The sequence below is a fragment of the Castor canadensis genome, chromosome 15 (assembly GCF_047511655.1).
Source record: "Castor canadensis chromosome 15, mCasCan1.hap1v2, whole genome shotgun sequence".
Classification (NCBI taxonomy): domain Eukaryota; kingdom Metazoa; phylum Chordata; class Mammalia; order Rodentia; family Castoridae; genus Castor; species Castor canadensis.
The window spans coordinates 4,352,807-4,373,726 of record NC_133400.1 but is presented as its reverse complement, the minus strand read 5'-3'; the positions used below and the strand labels follow the sequence as shown (position 1 = coordinate 4,373,726).

Here is a 20,920-nt window from a genome sequence, read left to right as displayed (position 1 = left end):
CGGGCGCGCGCTGGGAGGATGGACGGAGGTCTCGCGATGTTTGCAGCGCCGGGTCGCGGTACGACGCAGGGGGCGGGGCTCACTCGCCCGGATTGGCCTGAGTTGGTGAAAGCAAGTCATTGCAGTATTCGGCTTGGGGTGCGCTGGGCTTTGTGCCACAAAAAGGGCCAAGGGAAAAGAACGCAGACCTAAGAAAGGCCCATCTAGCGAAAAGCTCCCCCTTACTCCAGCAAAAGCTCTTCTTGTAGGTGTCCACATCCAAGCAAGTGCACAGTCCTTACTCCCCCCAACTAGCGCAGCTCAGGTTCCCCACACCTCCTAATGGCACCCCCACTTCCCGCCCTCCCGCATCTCCTCTGGACATCTCTCACCGATGCAGCAGCCGAGGTGTGGGCAGGTGATTGAAATGGCCCTGACTTCCACCCAGACTCCCCCAACCCCGCCAAGTCTCATCTGTGCGACCTCTGCAACCCCTCATGGCCTTGGCTTGATTGAGAAATCTCTGCATAGACCTGCGCACACCTGTTGCCAGGAGCGTCCGAGCCTTCAGAGACAGGATTTTTGTAACGCCAAATGTTTTCCTTTTTGAAAAAGCAAAGATCAGTGTGAAAAGTTTGCTTGACCCACACCCCCCCCCCCAGAAAAAAAAAAAAAAACTGGGTCATTTACCAGGATGAAGGGTTGTTTTCAGTCTACATGTTGAACTGGCCCACACTTGCTCCTGGGCACAACTAAGAGGCTGCAGGCATGCTGAAGTAATGCTAGTGGGCAGTGGTGTGCTCCCTGGTGAGATAAAACCCTCGTAGATTTTTTTTTTTTAATTTCCACTGTACCTTAGTAATGCTGAATGCCACCAATATGCAAGAAAGTGAGTAACCAGAGTCCTGGGCCAGGGGCCCAACTTCGAAGGCTCCAATGTGTCAGGTCCGGGCACTAGGTCAAATATGTCAGACATGAGTAGTGGTGAGGTCAGAAAAAAAGAGATTTGATGAGGTCAGAAAAAAGGAAATTTGATACAGCAGCCGAAGCATTTCAACCCATCTTTGGGGGACAGACATGAGCTTTAGGATTGTAGAGGAAGAACGGCAAGCAGCACAATTAAGCAGTCCCAGTTCCAGGCAAAGTGTGACCTGGTGGATTTTTATCTTTGTTCTGGTTCTGCAAGGGGTTCTGGAGAAGTTATCACTGTCATCACTTGAGGGGAGCAATCTGGTTCCCAAGAGATGATTCTTCTGCTTCAGGAGGCAGCTTCCTGGTTAGGGAGTGATCTGTTTTGTGAGGATCTTCCATTCCTTGGGTTAGTTTCAGTCCCTTGTCATAAGTGTTATCAATCTGTCCTGTCCTTCCTGGAATCCAAGATGACTGCAGAAGAGATACACACAGGCAAAGGAGACGGGTGTGAGATGGAGGCAGGGATGTCAGAGTTTTCTCCTGCTTTTAGTTAACCTGTGGGCTCAGTTTCTAAGTGTCTGCTATGATCACAGCACTTCATGTTCCTTTTAACATGAGTTAACCAGACTGATTTAGTGTAGTGGGTAATACAGAGTCACAAAATGTCATATCCCACCTTGGGCAGCTAGTTTGTCATTTTTAACAAATTTTTTTTTCACCTCAGCTTCCTCATCCAAAAAGCAGGCATACTAATACCTTCCTCACAGGTGAGGGTTCAATGAAACACACAGGTAGTGCTTGGCTCATGTAGGATTCAGTACATGAGTGTACTGGGTTCTCAAGTCCTTTTCGGACTCAAGAGTTCATATGACTTTATGAATGTTCAGAAAACTGACTTTCTGCATTTTCAAATCTTCAAAGTGCTTCATTCTGCCACCATGCAATGCCTTTGATCTTAACCTTGACTGGGTCATTCTGCTGAGGTTTGGTTTTTTCATGGTACTGGGGTTTGAACTCAGGGCCTTATGCTTGCTAAGAAGGCCCTGTATCATTTGAGTCAGGCCCTCGGCTCTAACTTGGGGTAAACTAGTCTCGGCAGTATTCTTTTAACACTCCCCTACAGCCACCATCCTAGTGAGTATAGCTAGAATGTTTGGAACTGGGGCACAACATCCCTGTCATGTGACAGTTAAACTCCAAAGCAGGGAAGAGGATATGTCTCCAGTTCTGAGAATGAATTGAAGGGGGCTGGGTTGGAACAGAGAAGTCACTCAGAGATAACCAAGAAGGGCTGAGGCCTAAAGGATCTTGGTCTACTCCCTGTCCTAAAATAACTTCCTACGCTCATGATGCACGTACTGAATAAAGCATGTGCAATTCCAGAGGAAGGTAAAGCTTTATTGAAACTGGCATTGTTTTAAAGACTAACAACCGATGGAATCAGCGCAGGCATCAGCAGACCAGGAAATGTCAGGGTCGCAAGTTGCAGCTCACAGGTCCTGGCAGCCCACTCCATAGCACAAAAGATCCAGAGGTCCTAGTGGAGCTGCACAGCTGCTTTTGGGCAAGGGCAGTTTCAACCATGAGCTTCAAAATCTCAGCACAGACTCTAAAGCGGTGCACAGGGCAAGACTGAGCCTAAGTCACTGCTCAGTTTGCACCAGAGGACGCCATGGAGACAGCATTCACTGTGGCCTCACCCACAGTGACGCAGGCTTCCAGGGCTTTTCTGAAAGCCATACAAGAGGAGGAAAGCAGAGTCTCAGACCCATTACCAGTTGTGCAGGTCATCCTCACTTGACAACACCTGCATGAAACCAAGTTCTTCACTAGGACCTCGACCTGGGCAAACTCTTGCTGAATGAGTATCTGGAGGGATTTAACCACAGAGGTCAAACATGACAGTCTGCAGAGGAGACCCTTGGAGAGATTCTACCTACCTTGCTCCAGAGGTACTGGATCAGAAAGGCCTGCTTTGAGGCAGACCTGTGGCCCGCAGGCACGCCCTGTATACCGTCAGTGAGCACCTTTGGAGACCTCTTTCCTAGGAGCCCAGCTTGGACAGCATTCTCACGCCCACCAATCCTGACCCACCATCAGGACCTGCTGCCTGCTGACCATGAAGGGACTGCTCCAGGACCAGAGCTTTGCTCCTGCTGCCTCCCTGCCCTCTCCTCACACCTGCTCACTGATCCCCGAGGCTTTCAGTAGCTCTCAGCAACCTGAACCCCAGTAGCCAGCAGCTCTCAGTCCTCACTAAGGGCAAGGAGAAGCCCCTGCTGGTTCCAATGAAGAGAGGAACCAGTAGCTTGGAGGACAGATGAGGTGCTGTGCTGCGGCAGCCACACAGTGTCACTGCCACCGAGTACTCACAGCAAAGGTGGGGGAGCAAGAGGAGGCCGTGGCTCCCACCTGCATCCCAGGTTTCCAGTCCAGCAAGTGGACATGTGCAGCCTCAGGTATCAGCTGGGTGCTGAACCAGAGGCAGCCTGTAGTACACACCAAGAGGGCACCAGGTCCTACCTCACTGGGAGTGCTCATCCAAACCTTCTTAAAACTTTCCATGACTCTTAGGGCTGGGGGATGTGGCTCAAGGGGTAGAGCAGTAAGCCCTGCATATCTGTGGATCCCATATCCACCTTCTCAACTAATCTGTGATTGAAAATATTTAGGAGGAAAATCGTATCTATATTGAACATGTACAGACTTGTCGTTCTTTCCTAATCAATGCGGCATAACAACTGTTAACACAGCAGATACCTAACATACAGTGTTAGGCATAAGTAACCTAAAGCATATGGAAGGACGTGTGTAGGATCTATGCAAATAATATGCTGTCTTATAATCAGACTTCAGCATCCACAGAGGGTTGGTCCTGGAACTGATCCCACACTGATACCCTGGGGCGCCAACATGGAAATCACGTGATCATGTGTGTGGCTCACTGTTGCTGCCCAGCACTGAGCATGTAAGACCACATATCACTTGCCTGGGAAAAGATCAAAATTCAAAATATAGCTTCTTTTCAATGCATATACCTTTCTCACCATTGTAAAGAAAACACTGCGCCTGGAGCCACCATGAGTCCTAAGTCATGGGCTGTCTGTTCTGAGACAGTCATAAATAGATTGGAATTGGTTTTGGAGAATGCAGACGGTCCACAAAGACACACCGTTAATCCTACAGTTCCAAATGTGACAAGATTTTATATAACTGAGGTAGGAAAAAACAAAAAACAACAAATGCCTCAAAGCTGTCTCTATTGTGTTAATCAGACTCTTTACCACTGTGACAAAGTACCAGAGAAAATGACTTAAGGGAGGAAGCATTCACTTGGCTCAGTTTCAGAGCTTTTGGCCCATGGCAGGATGGTTCAGTTTTTCTGGGCCTGTGGTAAAGCGGTACATCATGGCAGAGGCTGTGGTGGAGTGGAGCTACTCACCTCATGGCAGCCAGGAAGCAGAGATATCCACACACACCCCCCCCACACCTCCCAGTGACCTCCTTCCTCCAACCAGGTCCACCTCTACTGTTTCCACCACCTCCTAACAACGCCATCAAATTACAAACCCATCGATGAGTGAATCCATTCATGAAGTAAGAGCCCTCATGAGCCAGAAGCCCCACCTCAGAACACTGCTTGCATCAGGGACCACATCTTCAATGTGTGAACATTTTGGGGAAAGACTTCCTAGCCAACCATAACACTCTATTTGCCCTCTCCCCTTCTTTCTTCCTACTTTCTTGAACCCATTACAGTCTAGCTCTCACCCCTACCACTTGACTGATATGGCTCATGGCAAATCACCCACTATCTCCACACTCCCAAGTTCACTGATCAAACCTACCTTCCTGTTGGGCATAGTGGTACAAACCTGTAATCCCAGTACTTGGGAGGCTGAGGTAGTGAGAACCTGTCTTAAGAAAAAGAAATCACCCTAGGCAGCCACTAGGAGCTGAGATCAGGATGCCACTCAGCAGCTTCTGATGTTACAAAACCACAGGCAATCACGGGTTAATTTTTGGCCATCATTTCTACAAAGAAAAAAGAATCTTCTGCCAAACAACCAGCTTACAAACATGCAGCAAAACCTCTTCCAAAGGAAACAGCAATGCTTTTATTGTTACATTTTCAATTTGCAGGTTAAGTTTCAAAGGTTCAGATTTTCCACATTCTTAACAAGAAAATTCCATCCACCATGGTCCAACTAACTCTCAAATTCAAATGAGCTTTGGGAGAAGAAAGTATTGTATGACAGCTAGAAAACCTAAAAAAACTTCCTGTCTTGATGTTTCTTATGCTATGGACAGCTATGCACCACTCTGCAGCAAGGAGCCTACTTGGCTAGGTGCTGCCCAGGACAGGACTTGCAACCACCACTGACGAGGGATATCTACTCATTCTCATCACGTAGCAAGGACTCTGCAACTGAGTGGTCAGTATGGGCACTGCACCACAGAACCTTACAAGTAACTATCAACAATGGGCTTCTGCTGTTGTACGCTGCTGTTTGTAGCAGCGTCTTACTATGTGGTCCTGGCTGGTCTGGAACTCATGATCCTCTGCCTCAGCCTCCTGAGTACTGGGATGACAGGTGAGGCAGTATGCCTGGCTTGATGCTGCTTTTACATAAAGTTGCTGCTGCTCATTAGACACTCATCCATGTCCACATCGATGTAGCCAGAGGACTCTGTCTCTACAGAAGCCTTCGTGGTTCACAGTATCGCCAAGTGTGTGGTCTTTTGCATCTCACACTTTGAAGACATGCTTTAGGAGTGGAAGAACTTTAGAACTTAACCCCTGAATTCTGAGTCCCAGGTACAGCTGGAAATGCTAGAGGCAACATCACGGGCAAAAGTGTGGTTTAACGTAGAAGTGTGGTTAGACCAGCTTCAATGGACTATCACCTAAAACAACCCCATATGGTCCATATTTCAACCCACTTCCCAGCTCCTGCACTGGTGTCATCACATCAAGTGCTGAATTCTAAATCCACACATGTTGGCATGTTTGCACAGAGGATTATAGTTTCCAAAGCATGAAGTCTGTGGCCCTTAAAAATAGTTGGCTTTATAAGATTTTAATTAAACATTTCATAGCAGGTTTCAGTGCTAACCTATATTATGGGGAGCTGTGCACAATTATCTTCACACCAATAAAAGAAAAGTATTCCCCATCCAACACATAAAGTCAATACCCGGACCAAAAATGAGCTAACTTTTTACTTCAACAGGGACATCACATCAATCACAAGCACAACGTGGCCATACTTTAACCACTATTTTCATAAATACGTGATGTTTATATCAATGATGCTACTGGAATGGAATAATATTACATAGAAAAGTGTATGAAAAACAGATATGACAAGCTCTAAAGTAAAGTTCAGTTATAAAATGGATCATACTGAGAAATCACTACTTGTCCGCAATAATTATTTTGTAAACCAGAAGGTGACTGAGGATTACCCAAACAGATCCAAATCTAGGAATGAATTCCTTCACAGTGTGGAAAAACAAAACCATCAGAGAGTAAGCAGCATTACACATGGCAAACCTACAACACAAGATTGAGTAGGTTTGTTTATAGTACAAAAAGGAATAACTTAGATTTTTAATACCTTATAAGTTTCCACATTACATCACCTCGACGAGAAGTCTCTTTTATACAGCGTAGCCATAAAGCTGCATGGACACACAGCGCACACAGTGCACACAGTTCTCTAGGAACACATGGAAGAGCAGCACTTGCACACAGACAGTCCACCAACTGGAGCTGCGCAGCATAGCACAGACTTCTACCACTAACACCACCAGCACTGTCGATTACAAAACACTACTTGTCAATAGTCCTCCTGATGAACCTTGGAAAACCAATACTGTAGGCATCTATAAAAAGAAAATAGGGCCGGGTGCTGGTGGCTCATGCTTGTAACCCCAGCTACTCGGGAGGCAGAGATCAGGAGGATTGCAGTTCTAAGCCAGCCCAGGCAAATAGTTCTGCAAGACCCTATCTTGAAAAACCCTTCCAAAAATAGGGCTGGTGGAGTTGCTCAAGGTGAAGGCCCTGAGTTCAAGCCCCAGTATCGCAAAAAAAAAAAAAAAAAGGTAACAGGTAATTTTCCTTAAAAAAGCAACACCAGAAGTTAGAAGAGCTGCCAAATCATATTGTGTTAGATTGCTGTGGCTCCTAGAAGGACGTAAATCACACAACTGTTGAACATCATGGAACAAAAAGCACCGCACTGCGGTCTCTCCCATCAGTTCATTCACCGTGGCTCTTGATCCCGTTTGCTCTGTGCCACCGCTGTGGCCCTTGAAGGATTTTTCACAGCACTCTCTGAAAGTCTGCCTTGCAAATGATGAATCAACAGTGTGCTAGACAATCAGTAATAAATGAAAACACATAAGGTAAATTAAATGTGTGTCTCCAAGGGCCAGAATACTGCAGGTTACTTTGAGTTGGCAAACTTCTCCTGGATGATCCCGGCTCAGGCTATGCGGGATAAGGCCTCTTTACGTAGGGAGCGGTTGAGCAGGTTTGCTCCCCACACCCAGAGCCATTCAGGCATGTACTGTGCAAAAAGAAACTAAACAAGAGAGAGAGAAGGATGTAAAGTTAGAATTCAAAACCAACACTGATGAAGTGCACAGATCAGCACATGATTTACCCAAGAAAAGACAACCACACTAAGTCAGCAAAGGAGAGTGCCCCCAGCATTTCTGAACTGAGCACCCAAGATTCTCTGGGGAACAGACACATGATCAGAAGCAGCACCTACCCCTTCTCGGTAATGAGGCTGGACACACCTGCATATAGTAATCAACTCCATCTTATTTAATGTGACATGACAGTTAAGAATTAAAGTCACTAGAGAAATGAAAGTCAGCTGAAATAAACAGGTGCACACAAAGTTAGGCCTTTGTAGGGAAAGGCCTGGTCACTCCTTCTGGAAGCCTGTGCTCTAAAGCAAAGCACTCTAAATCCTAAGAGATCATAGGAATCCTACAGTGGCCCCTCAAGGGACCTCCTAAGTGGGTCACAGCAAAACATGGGCACCTGAGACAGGTGAGATCACAGGCACCACCTCCCGGTGATGTTCTTGCAAGTTTCAGGGTTATTTAGTGGGGAAGGGCTCAGCACCAAGAAGCCTGTTTTCATTCCCATCTGTTTCAGCATCAAGGGGTGCTTTACCCCAAGGGGCTGCAGAGGACTCAGTCGCAGCCATTCTGGGCATTCCAGAAAGGCAAACAGGATCCTCCAGGTATGGACATATGAGCTAAAAGGGCTGACACACTGACCCCCTAAGAGGACAGCAGGTATGGGGAAAGAATGCCACACTCTTTGTGCTGGGCATGTCCCCAGACTGAAGCAAGAAGGAAGTGGAGGTGGTTGGGGGAGGGGCTTCTGGGAACCTGACCACTCTGCATGGGTTTAAGAGATCAGTGTTCCCCACCGGCAAAAGCCAACAGCAGCTCCTAAAGTGGGGTAGTCCTGGAGTGACACTGCTAAAGAAGACAGGGGACCTGACTTGAGGAGAGAGACCATGGTCCATGTTCACATTCAGCCCACTGGAAACCTGAACTGGCACTGAAAATGCAGATGCCCTTCCTCCCTGGAGATGGAGGCAGGTGGCTCTTGATGAGGTTAGGACTGGATGAAATGAGCAGGGATTGAGGGCCTAAGGAGAAGAGCTACAGGCCGAGTATCAGGGAAAGACCCTTCCCAGCTAGAGTGGAACCCAAGGTGAAAAAGGACTGTATTGCTGATAATCCCCTCCTGGCTTCCTCCTTCCCACCCCCACCTCTGCTAGACCTCCTTCCTCCACCTCTCCCTGCAGAGCTGCAGACCTGAGTCTCTCACCACACTCTCCTTTCTTTTCCCTATGTGCTCTCTTGGGTGTCGCCCACCCCACTGCTGACAGGCAGTCACATGCTGCTGACTTCAAGCCTGTCTCTGCAGATTTCTCACCTGAGCTCCATCTGTGCAGCTGCCACCTCCACTTGTCTGAAATACTTCCCAGGACCTTCAATGCCAGCAAGTGCACAGCTCCTACCAGTTCTCACCACACCCAGTCTCCTCCTCTCTCTCCTGTCAGCCATAGCGCCATTGATTCTGCCAGCTACAAACCTTTCCTTCCACCCTTCAACCCACAAGGCACCACATCTCCAGCTGGGAAAGTAATGCTGATGCAGTTTTCATGGCTAGTGCAGATTTGCAACAAGCTGAATGTACACATCCACTACTGACTTCCCCCTCTCATCAACTAATCTATACAAAATATCATTATTTGATTCACAGTGTAGAAGATGAGCTGGAATAAACAGCACAAAATGAAACTTCATCCGCTTGTTTGGTATATCACATTTTTTTCTTACAGACTAAAGATTGACAGAGAGCCAGGCACCGACGGCTCATGCCTGTAATTCTAGCTACCTGGAAGGCTGATCTGGAGGATCATGGTTCAAGGCCAACCCAGGCAAATAGTTTAAGAGACCCCCATCTCCAAAACAACCAGAGTATAATGAACTGGAGGTGTGACTGAAGTGATAAGAGCGCCTACTTTGCAAGCATGAAGCCCTGAGTTCAAACCCCAGTCACACCAGGAAAAAAAAAAAAAAGACTGACAGAGGATTGAAATCTTGATTAAATGTATGTATTTGTGACCTAAGCAAATTGCATTCAGAAGAAACAATAACTACTAACGACAAGTCACAGAAGATACAGTAGCAAAAGCTACCAGAGAAACATATTTTGGTCAAATCAGTGACTGATGAATCAAATCTTTGTTGCAAAAAAAACTGATAATGTTGGAAATAATTTGAGTACAATAAAAAAGAAATAGAAGAAAAATGGAAAGTTTTAACAGCTCTATATAAAAAACTACTCTAGAAATTAAATTAGCTTCACATAAATTCCTGGCAGAATACTCTGGGAAAAAGCTCACCAATGAGAACTCAGTCTAACTGTGACACAACACCAGTGTCCTTAAGTGTAGATATCTAAGGCATTTCAGCCGGTCTTCACTATGTCTTCATTTCTAAGAGAACTTCCAGGCCAGTGGATCCTGGAACTACTCCTTAGGTTTCTCTGCTTTTCTTATGTAACTAAGGACTTGGAAACAACCACTTAGATGAACTGCTTCTCATTAAAGAAATCTTTAAGCTTTTTGATCATAGTAAAAATCAACGGTTGATTTACTTATGTTTATTGTATAGTTGTAAATCTAATAATCCTTACACACAACTTTGTTTCATAATTTAAAAAACCCCAGGTTTTAAAGAAAAAATTTATAAACAAGGGCACACCTATTCTCTATGCCAGAAAAAGAAACACAAATAGTGAGTTCTCTCCCTAATACTTAAAATCATGATTTTAAATATTTAACAAAGTTCAAATCCTCCTAACAGACTCAAATCTGTCATGTCTGAACAACAAACTTAAAAAAACTTCTATGCTTCTTGAATAACTAGGTCCAAAAATATACTGAGGTATTATTTTATATAATGTTTACATAAAATAAACACCTGTTTTGTGGTTTATTGAGCTTATTTAATATTTTATTAAACTGCTCAGTGTTACCCCTTCAACCACTATTAGGCTCCTTACTTTGAAATTCCCCACATGAACGTTCAGCATTTTTATATTCCCGACACCTACTTATACTGAAGTGGCATATTTCATCTTTTAGGTGCCACAGAAGAACTTCTGAAACTCCTTAATGCTGTAATTGCACAAAAGAGAATTCAGTGTCTTAATGGAAATCATCAAGAACGTGAGGTTTGGGAATCTGGCCTCACAATCCTCACCTTCCCATGTTAGGCCTCAATCAGACTCCTATGCATCTCACAGAGAGCTCAGAATGCAATTACCCAGTTACGACACCCAAAAGCACACTGCTACCTGAATAGAGTGGGACCAGTAGCCTGTGGTCCTTTTCGAAATCCCCAGGGTAGACACGGCATGGTGTGCGTAGACTCTTGGCGAAGGCACCAGCCACGGGCATCTGTGCAGAAAGCTGCTGGGTGCCGTCATGTTAGTAGCCACGTAGAACGGGATCAGACTCTGCACGAAGATCCCCTTAGATGCATACTCATACTGCAATGCCCTGCTGAAGTGGTCTAAGTAAGCCTGGTAAAACAGGGGAGGAGACTTTTAACTTGGGGGAACCTGAAACAGAACGCAGGAGGAAAAGACTTGCCTGTTACCATTTCTGGAAAAAACACAGCTGCTGACAAAGAGCTCAACACACTGGACCTACTGACTGTGTAAACGTTCTACTGCACTGGGGTTTTGTTATGCAGAGGAAAGGCTAACCTTGGAAGCAGAAAAAGCAGCCAGCTGGGGAGTGGGCTTGCAGCAGGAGCCAGAGGAGATGGTGACGATGGCGCCTTTCTTCCTCTCCACCATCCCTGGCAGCACTATGTGGACCATCAAACTAGCAGCGGCAATGTTCACATTCACAATGTCCCAGAGCTTGTCCTCGGAGAGCTGGGTGAAATACTGAGGGTGGGGATAAAACACGCCCACGTTGTTGACCAAGATGCCAATTTCCTTGTCTCTCAGGGCTTCTCGAATTGGAGCGTAGATCTCACGGCCTTGGCTGAAGTCAGCGACTATGACATCGGTCTCCACTTTGTAGGTGTCTGCGATGTGTCTGGCAACCATCTGCAGCTTCTCTTCATTGCGACTGATAAGGGTGATGTTGAGGCCTTGGCTCGCTAGCTCTTCTGCATAGGCTTTTCCAATCCCATCTGTTGCACCTGCAATGCGAGCCAAGAAACATGAGCAGGTTTCTCTTGGGGGCCATCAAGATAAACCTGAACTACCCACACCAGGTTCAGTCAGAGAAAAATGCACACTAAAAATAAAGTGCACCCTAGGATCCATTAGCCCAGCCAGTGCTGTGAACGACACATGCCAGACTCCCTCGGCACCGTTTTCCTTTGCCATGCTGCAGAGAGAGACAGGAGGAGTTTGTTTCCAAACTCCCATCTGGCTTGTATGGGCACCAGAAGGTGCTCTTCTGGGACACAGTCTAAAGTGAAATTCAAAATAGGTGAAGTGTTTCTGAAAGTGGTGACAATTTGAGCAGGCCTGAGAGTAGGAGAGGGAAGAAGAGGAAGATGCAAATCAAGAGACAAGTTCTCCCTAAGATGAGGGAAGTAAGAATATGTGAAGATAATTGTTAACAGGAGACATAAGATATTTTTTTATCAGCATGTTCCCTTGAAGACACTGCATCAAGTTTAACAGCTCTCTGATTAGAGCTTATGGCTTAAAATACAACCAGACAGAAAAGTCTATTTGCTGTTAAATCCCTTACCACTGACGACGGCCCATCTGCCATACTGCTTGATCAGGTCTGCCCTGCTCCCCAGGCGCGGAATGAAGTGCAGCCGGATCAGACTGTAGAAGTCACAGATGACGGTGATGCTTTTCCTGGCTGTATACCAGGCTCCTACCAAAGCCAGAGCTTCCATATAGCAGTTGCAAGACCGGGCAATCTCCCTGTACAAGAGGTAGAAGCTGTCAACAGCAGCCATGGCAACCTGCAGCGACAGGAAATGAGAGATAAAGAATCACGCACATTGTCTGAATGAAAAAAGAGGTGAGGACATCAGATCTTGACAATTCTGCATTCAAACAACAGCAACTTCCCAAAAGCAGGCAGTACCTGCATCCAGTCAACTTACGATCTCATTATTTCACCCCTTTGGCTAATAAAGTCTTTTCTTCCAAGAAAACTAGTCACTAGAACTACCAAGGGTTACCCAATTCCTCCTAAATTCTGACATAGCTCTGCACACTGTAGATAGGGGAAAACACAAAATGCTTTTGTCCTGAGAAAGCTCCTACTCCAATATAATGAGGCACAGACTTCTAAGCACAGGAGAGCCAGGAGGTATGCTCACCTCTCTAGTTACCCGTGATCAGCAAGTTCAGAAGCCTCTACCCCTGTGGATTCAGTGGAAAAGACTGGTAGTGTGGGGGCATGGCCTTGGCCTCAAGGAGCTTACAATCCATCCCAAGCTTAAACTGAGCTTTCACAAACTTTAACACAAATTTAAGAGGGAATCTGAGTTTACCAAGGTTTGCAGAGAAAAAAATGAAACAAATTCACTAATGAAATGGAGCATGTGACACCATGTTGTGACAAAAGGCATATGAAGTGGAAGGAAGGGAGGAGAGAGGAAGGAAGGAAGGTAAAAAACACCTAGACACTTGGAGCAGAAAGCCTGTTCTAGTAACAGGGAGGTGTACCTCTAGGATTAAAACCATGTTTTCAATAAAAACCTACAGGCCACATGTCCAGATGTACGGGCTGTAGTCAAAACACACTGTGGGCAAACCGCCATGTAAGTCGTGTATATGAAGCTCCAGAGCAAAGGCGGTCACATCTGTCTCTGGTGCCCCACACTGAAGCTGTGTAGAGAACATCTGCCCCTCAAGCTCAATTTCCTCAAGAATTTGAATGTCTGGAAATAAATCTGTAGCAAAAGTCAGACCTCACCTGCTCTAGATTTTGCCCACCCTTGGTCTCCTCTTACCTTCTCCTGCAGGTCCTGGGCCTTCAGCCCTACTCGGCTCTGTCCTCGTAAGGCCAAGCTGTGAACAAAAACCAACAAGAAACAAATTCCTTCCCTCTTTCCTCGTAGCTTAGCTGGGAACACTTTATATAAAACTAAGATTAAAGTTTTCAAAACTTAGCCAGGAGCTGGTGGCTCATGCCTGTAATCCTAGCTACCTGGAGGCAGAGGTCAGGAGGATCATGGTTAAAGGCCAGCCTGGACAAAAAGTTTGCAAGACCCCATCTCAACCACGGCTGGGGGCAGTGGTGCACACCTGTCATCACAGCCATTTGGGGAAGCTTAATTAGGAGGATCACAGAGGTCCAGGCAGGCCCAGGCATAAAGTCAGACCCAAAAATAACCACCACAAAAAAGGCTGGGCTCATGGCCCAAGTGGTGGAGCGCCTGCCTAGCAAGCACAAGGCCCTCGGTTCTAACTTCCAGTACTACAAAATAAATAAATAAATAAATAAAGTTTTCAAAACTTAAGAAAGCACAAAAGAAAAAAAACTAAAGCACAAAATTTCTCATGCCGTGAGTAGGCAGCAGTATTTACTGAGCGCAAGACATCCTCCTCTCAGAATGAAGGCATCAGGGTGTGCTGGGGACCGTCCATCAGGCTTTCTGGCTTGATGAAAGAGGGCTCTCCTTTCTTGCACCTTCCTTCTCAGGAATGGATTATCAAACGGAACAAAAGCCCATTAGCTTGGAAAAAGATGGCAATATACAACACTCAGGGCCCTAGGGGAACGGAACCCAGGCAGCCAGCTGGTGTCTTGGGCAGGGCACACGGCTGCCCCCATCACGTCTCTCCATGCCATCTGCCTCCTCCTTCATCCCCTGCAGCATCCACTGGAACTTGCTCACTGCCGCAGCAGCCTTGGCATTTCTATGCCAATGCCTGAGCCCAGGTATCCACCCTGATCTAACACCCTGGTGGGAGTGGAGAAAGTGCAATGCCACAGTATTTGGGGAACCCCACACCGTGAGTGGGTGGCAGCTCTAAGCAGGAGGAAAAGGCACCTCCATACCTGACGTCCCCCACCTTCCCCACACATTGCAGTAGGGTTATCTGGTTTTATACCTCCGCCCAGGCCCTTCTCTGCCACCCAGTAGGCTGTGCTCTACCAGGCAGAGACCACTCTTACACCCCTGTCCCTTCAGCATCTCCTGCAGGCCCTGGCACCAACGAGACTAGCGGTGTTTGCTGAGTGAAAGGACACGAGTCTCAGGCTGCAGTCTGGCTGAATCTCTTCCTGTCCAGTCGCACATGCCAACAGCCATCGTTTTCCCCAACTTGGGACCGCACCACCCACAAGTTCTTTAGACCCTTAACAGAAAGGAAAAAGAGTGTTGAACCTGCCCGGAGCCTCCTGCTCAGGGTCCAGAACAGGCGTACATACCAGAGGGGAGCTGAAGAAAAGTGGCTTCAGGGGCCTCAGACCCACCATGGCCAGTCATCCACTCTCCCCACTGGAGATCCTTCACCAACCTGTCACCATGATGTAATGCTAGCAGGGCAGCCCCCCCACCTACAATATCCTACACATTTGTTATCACTGCGGTCCTTGTTTTTAAATCAGAGAATCAGAGGGCTGATGTTGTTAAGGTCTGCAGCTCAGCCTGGTGTACAGAAGGACAATTCTATCATTCCTCAGAGGCAGTTCAAGATGGAGAGATCTGACTCACACCCACCAAACCCACAGAGGACTGACCAATTCCAACACCACCTTGTTTATGAATAATGAGCAATGCAACCAAAAAGCCTAAGTCTGCGTGATCACTGCTCTGTGGAAGGTCTCGGAGGAAAGTCTACATGGAAAACCAAACCACCCGAACAGTCCATGAGATGACAAAGTGTCCCGGACAGAGGACACCATGAGGACTAAAACAGGATTTACCACCATCCTGAGTACACAGGTCTCACAGAAGCTAAACCGTGTGCCAAGAGCCAACAAAAGGCAGCAGGGGTACTGCTGAAGCGGGGAGGATCAGGAGGCAGGAGTAAGACCCCTAGGCAGAGAGCAGAGGGCTGTGAGGCCAGAATCCCCAAGAAAGGTGTGGCATTGTGGCAGGTCTGACTGCTCAGAGCAGCCAAAGTCCATGCGCTTACAGCGTAGGTGTGCACAGCAGGTCAAGGGGCTGGGAGAGTGGGCAGTGAAAGGCAAGTGCGTGGACTTCCTCACAGGGCACAAAAGGAAGGGGCCCACAGGGCTGGCTTTGGAAGGTGACAGGTGAGGAGGCGAGGGCATAGTCCGGAGCAGGGGGCTGAGGGTGCACTGAGAGCACAGACTCTACAGCGCCCACCACTCTGCAGGCATCTTCCCCATCCACTCAGACCCCGAGAAAGAAAAACAAGAGGAAATGAGCAGCTCACTCCAGCCTTCCAATTCTTCCCCATCGTTCTGCACTCAATGGAAAATAACACTTTTCAGATGAGAGGAGACCAGTGCTTTCCCCAAAGCCATTCAATTCCTTCCAGACACAGTTAAGTCCACAGCTGCCAAACACGCAGACACCAGGCTACAATGACTCGCTATTGTAGACAACAGTAGTCTCTGCTATGGTCTTCACAGTCATGTCCTCCCCCCAAAATCGTATGTAGGACCCTAACCCTCCAGATGAGGGGTTCAGGAGGCAGGGCCTTTGGGAAGTGACTAGGTCACTGGGACTCTGCCTAGTGTGAAGACAAGCCCAGGAGGCACCATCCTAGAATACCCCCTCTCACCAGACACCAGGCCAGCACCTTGAATTCCCAGGCTCCAGAAGTGTGAGAAGTGCTTGCTGAGTATGGGCCTCCCAGATGATGGTATTTTGTTATAGTAGCCCAAACGGACTATGTCTATCACTTAGAGAAACTCATTATTTGAAAAGCAACATGAAAACCCTGTAAAGTCCTAACCCCTGTTCAAGGTTGTTATAATGGAGATTGTGAGAGGTTAGGGGTGGGGAAACTGGGAGAATCTGGGCAAAGGGTACAGACTCTCCGTTATAAGATGAATGCGTTCTGGGGCCTAACATACAGCGTGACTAGTCAGTGCTGTACACCTGACTATAGTTTTCTCTCAACAGACACACACAGATGGTAACTATGGAAGGTAGCAGCTGTGTTAACTAACTGAGCCTGGTGATCATCAACAATGTACACCTACTCAAATCATGGCGTGCCTTAAAGGTGTGCCATTTTATTTTCAATTATACTACTTACAAACTTTGAAAAAATAATGGTAAAAGATTTTTTTAAAACCTTTTCTTTCTTGTCTCTACAGAACATTAAAGTATCAGTGAACAAAACAAAATCAGAACTGTCTGAAAACTAGGGAAAGAAGGTAATTCTTTATCTTTGAGACATTATCTACTTCCACTGGGCACGTTCATTAAAAACCTAAAGGAAGCTGGGAGCTGCAGCTCAACCTGTAATCCTAGCTGCTTGGGAGGCAGAGATCAGGATTGCAGTTCAAGGCCAGTTTGGGCAAACACACACACACACACACACACACACACACACACACACACACAAGGCCAGTTTGGGCAAACACACAGACACACACACACACACACACACACACACACACACACACGCAGGCAGAATGGCTCAAAAGTAGTGGAGTGCATGCCTGGCAAGTATGAGGTCCTGAGTTCAAACCCCAGTCCCAAGAGAAAAAAAAACTAAAGGAAGCATTCCAAGTACAAAAGTGAAAAGTTAAGTATGAAGGGGGACTAAAAGGCAGTCAGAGCACCAGCAAATGACAGATCACACGGTCAGCTGAACGGTGTTCTCCAAAAATGGCCGTATCCTGATCTCCACCACATAAACATGGCACCTTTGTAGGTGCAATAAAGGACCCTGAGGTGGGGAATTATCCTAGAGGGGCAGAGAGATCAAAGATGGAGAAGGTGAGGGAACACAGAGCAGAGCTCAGACAGCATTTGACTTGACAGTGCTCCTCTGCAGGGCTGAGGACAGAGGTGAGGCCACCAACCCGGGACCACAGGCGCTTCTAGATGCGACAAAGGAAGTGTTCTCCCCCAGAGCCTCCAGAAGGAACCAGACCTGCTGGGCACCTTGATGTTAGTCCAGTGAGATGGGTTTTAGCCTTCTGACCTCTAAAACCCTGGTAATAAACTTGTCTTTTTTCAAGTCACTGCTTTTGTGGTAATCTGTTAGGGCAAGAAATAAAAATAAAGGGAGGGAAAGCAGGTGGGCCAGTAAAGAGACAAAGTGAAATTCCTGCACTGTCCTGTAAGGCACAGCCATCAATGTATTCAGGAACCAGGAAGACTCCTCAGAAATTCCTTTGGCCTTGGATGGAAGGGGGCTTGGGTCCTCCTCACCGTCTTCAGCCTGAGAGGCTGTGGTCCCTCTTGCAAAAGCTCTGGGGCTCTTGGTATTTCATTGACTCTTCCCCACGCCTGGTGCTCAAATCCTGTCTGTCCTTCCAAGGCTGGCTTAAGTCCTCCTGCTCTCCTTGTCCATCTGGAACCTTCTGAGAAGCACCAGCACCCTCAGCCCAGGGACCAACTTCCCTCCCACCTCTGAGACTCTTACCCAGCACTGCTCTGTCTCTACTCAAACGATTAACTTGTCTCTGTCTTGCTTCTCCAACTAGAGCTCAGGCCCTAGGAACGCCCCAGGTTTCATCCCTGAAACCCCTGAGGGCTCACGCTCCCAAATTCCAAGGTCATCACGTCCTGGGTGTTCTGTGAACAGCTGCACACCCCACAACAGTGCTGTGTGGTGCTGCCTGGCTCGTGCTTCAGACGGAGGAATCCAGCCGTGGTCTTTGGTGTCCTGCTTCTCACACGGCTGTGCTGAAACGTGTGCTGCAGATCCCACAGTCACTGAGGTCCCACCCACAACTCATGTGTCCTTTATGCTGATGGGCACCTGGGTTATTCTGAGGGTGTATGAGCCGTGCTGCCAAGCAGGGTGGCTGGGACGGCGTCATCACGCTTCCCTGGGAGCTAACGGGGCTGAGAAGCTTCTCAAAGTTCTGTGCCATTGTACTTCCTAACCGTGACGTGCCTGTTCCCATCTTCCCCTCTGCCGTGTTGTCCTCTTTTTCTCTCATGAGAATTCTTTTCAGGTTCCAGATGCAAGTTCTTGGTACGTCTTGTGTCTTTCTAGGCTTCTGATGAATGTCTTCATTTTCCATGTATTGATCTTTCTCCTTTGCTGCTTGCGCTCCTTATGTTGTATTTCAGAAAGTTCACCTAAGCCCCAAGTCATGAAGAAATCTCCTCATAGTATTTTCTAGAATGTTTACAGTTTTGCTTTTCTGACTTCAGTCTTTAATCCTCCTGGAGCTTTGTGAAGCTGGAATCTCAGGCATCTCTAACACCACTCCATAGTAACTGGCATACTGCTATGAATACAGTATTTATTTAATAAACAGAATCAAATAGTGCTTTGTGTTCAAAGCTCAAATTTACTCGAGGGAAAAAAACATAAGTGCCTGAAACTCTGGATCAGCACTCTGATGGGTTATTACGGCTACATCACCACTTCCTGGCATCTCCTTACCTGCTTTTGGCCATTTTCTTTTCTCTTTTGAGGCAAGGTCTTGCTGCATAACCTGAGCTGACCTTGTGCTCTCGATCCTCCTGCTTTCACCTCTCAAGTGCTAAGGTTACTTAATGTGTTGCCAATTTTTGATATTTGGACTAAAGTAACAGTGAGGTTGAGGGGAAAGAGCACAATATGGGAACTGGAAACCAGGATTCTTATCCAAGACCCAATATCCCAAGTCTCTTATCTGCACAGCAGGAATTAAAATAGCAGCATCCTACTCCTAGACCTACACCACAATTCCAGAAAGCTTTTGCTCACATTAAAATTTACACTGCATGGTCACAGTGACCTTATTCACAATAGCCAAAAGGTGAAACAAATAAAATGTCCAACAATGGATGACCAAACAAAATGTGGCCTAACCCATCAGACGATGGATTATTATTTAGCCACAAAAAGGGAATAAGTTACTGACACATTACAATATGGATGGACCTTGAAAAATGGTGCTAAGACAGAAGCCAGACACAAAAGGCCACATATATTGATCCCATTTATACGAAATGTCCACAAGAGGCAAATCCATAAAGACAAAAAGTAACACCAGTTTGTTGAACTCTGTGCTCCTGGAATATTCCTGTAGTAATAAAGACCAGACTGAATAGAGACCGCCCGGGTTTGAATCCAGCCTCCCATTTAAGAGCTGTGAGTGAAGTAAAAATGGGGATGGGAGCCAGGCACCAGTGGCTCACCCCTGTAATTCTAGCTACTAGTAGGCTGACATTAGGAGGATGGAGGTTCGAGGCCAGCCCAGGCAAACAGTTCTATAGACCCCATCTCCAAAATAACCAGAGCAAAATGGACTGGGGGTGTGGCTCAAGCAGTAGATTGCCTGCTCTGCAAAGGCAGAGCCCTGAGTTCTAACTCCAGTCTCACAAAAAAAAAAAAAAAAAAAAAAATTTAATGAGAGGGAGACTCGATCTTTGTAAAAATGTGGATAACATCTCCTGCCTATGAGAATTCAATGAGGTAATACATGAAAAGCACTTAGCAGTGTCTGCTCGTAACTGTTCAATAAACCTCAGCCATTAGCCAGTATTACTACTCGGTGCTTGATGCCAGCCGCCTGCTATTGATGCTTTATTTCTGTGGTCTATTTGCATTCCCTTTGTCTTCCACCTTATGGGGTGGAACCACAATGGCACCCCTCCCGCCCCGGTTTGCACACGGGAAAAGGAGCTTACAGAGGCAAAGTAACATCCCAAGACCCCACAGCTGAGAAGAGGCCGGCCTGAGCTCCACCGCGGTGCAGAGCACGGGCTGCCCCCCATCCCACCCCAACACCGGCCACGGTACCGCGCACAGGCCCGCTGTCGCCGCCCGGGCTGCGGTGCGGGCGCCTAGTTCTTCTTCCCTTGCTTCCCTCCCTCCCGCACATGGCGGGGCCCAGCCGCCCTGCCATTCCGAATGGTGTGACACAAAAACACGGCGGCCTCAGAACCCACTCAAACCAAGCCACTTGCAAACGAAGAGTTACGGCCGACCAGCGGGGCTGGGGTCTGCGGGCCGCGGGGCGAGAACGCGAAGTGGGGGGGGGGCCGGCGGGAGGGCGGAACCAAGAGTTCGGGGCTCGGGAGTGCGGCGGGGCCCGCGGCGCAAGGGGCCGGGGTCCCGGGGGGCGTGGCTGAGGCGCAGAAAGGAGGGGACCGGGCCGGGTGGCCGCGAGGGGAGCGCCCGGAAAGTGGACGATCGGGCAGGACGCGCGGGCCGTTGTACCTGCAGCGAGCGGCTCAGTCTCCGGAACCGTCCAGTCAGACCCGCTCCACCGCCTCCCCCTTCTCCGCCGCTGGGGGCTCCCCACGTGACCCGCGCACGCACCGGAGGCGGAGCTCTGCCAAAGCCCTCCCCCCCCCGCGTAACGAGTACGCGTGCGCAGTGGTTACC

At 47.7% G+C, this 20,920-nt stretch overlaps 1 protein-coding gene across 4 annotated transcripts; it reads right to left on the bottom strand.

Annotated features, from left to right (window-relative positions):
- Positions 1–807: 807 nt before the first annotated feature.
- Hsdl1 (hydroxysteroid dehydrogenase like 1) lies at positions 808–20,849 on the bottom strand. Of its 4 annotated transcripts, none has more exons than XM_074055563.1 (6): positions 14,021–20,300; positions 13,444–13,501; positions 12,219–12,444; positions 11,210–11,655; positions 10,796–11,023; positions 809–1,362 (listed from the first exon to the last, which is right to left on the bottom strand). In XM_074055563.1, exons 1-6 carry the CDS (start codon positions 14,032–14,034, stop codon positions 1,192–1,194), a joined length of 1,143 nt encoding a protein of 380 aa, XP_073911664.1. In that variant the 5' UTR covers positions 14,035–20,300; the 3' UTR covers positions 809–1,191. The 4 variants fall into 4 exon arrangements, with proteins under 4 accessions (XP_073911666.1, XP_073911664.1, XP_073911665.1 ...); XM_074055564.1 differs by lacking the exon at positions 14,021–20,300 and adding an exon at positions 20,753–20,849 and having other exon boundaries at positions 810–1,362; XM_020168387.2 differs by lacking the exon at positions 809–1,362 and adding an exon at positions 6,100–7,481 and having other exon boundaries at positions 14,021–16,992.
- Positions 20,850–20,920: the final 71 nt, after the last annotated feature.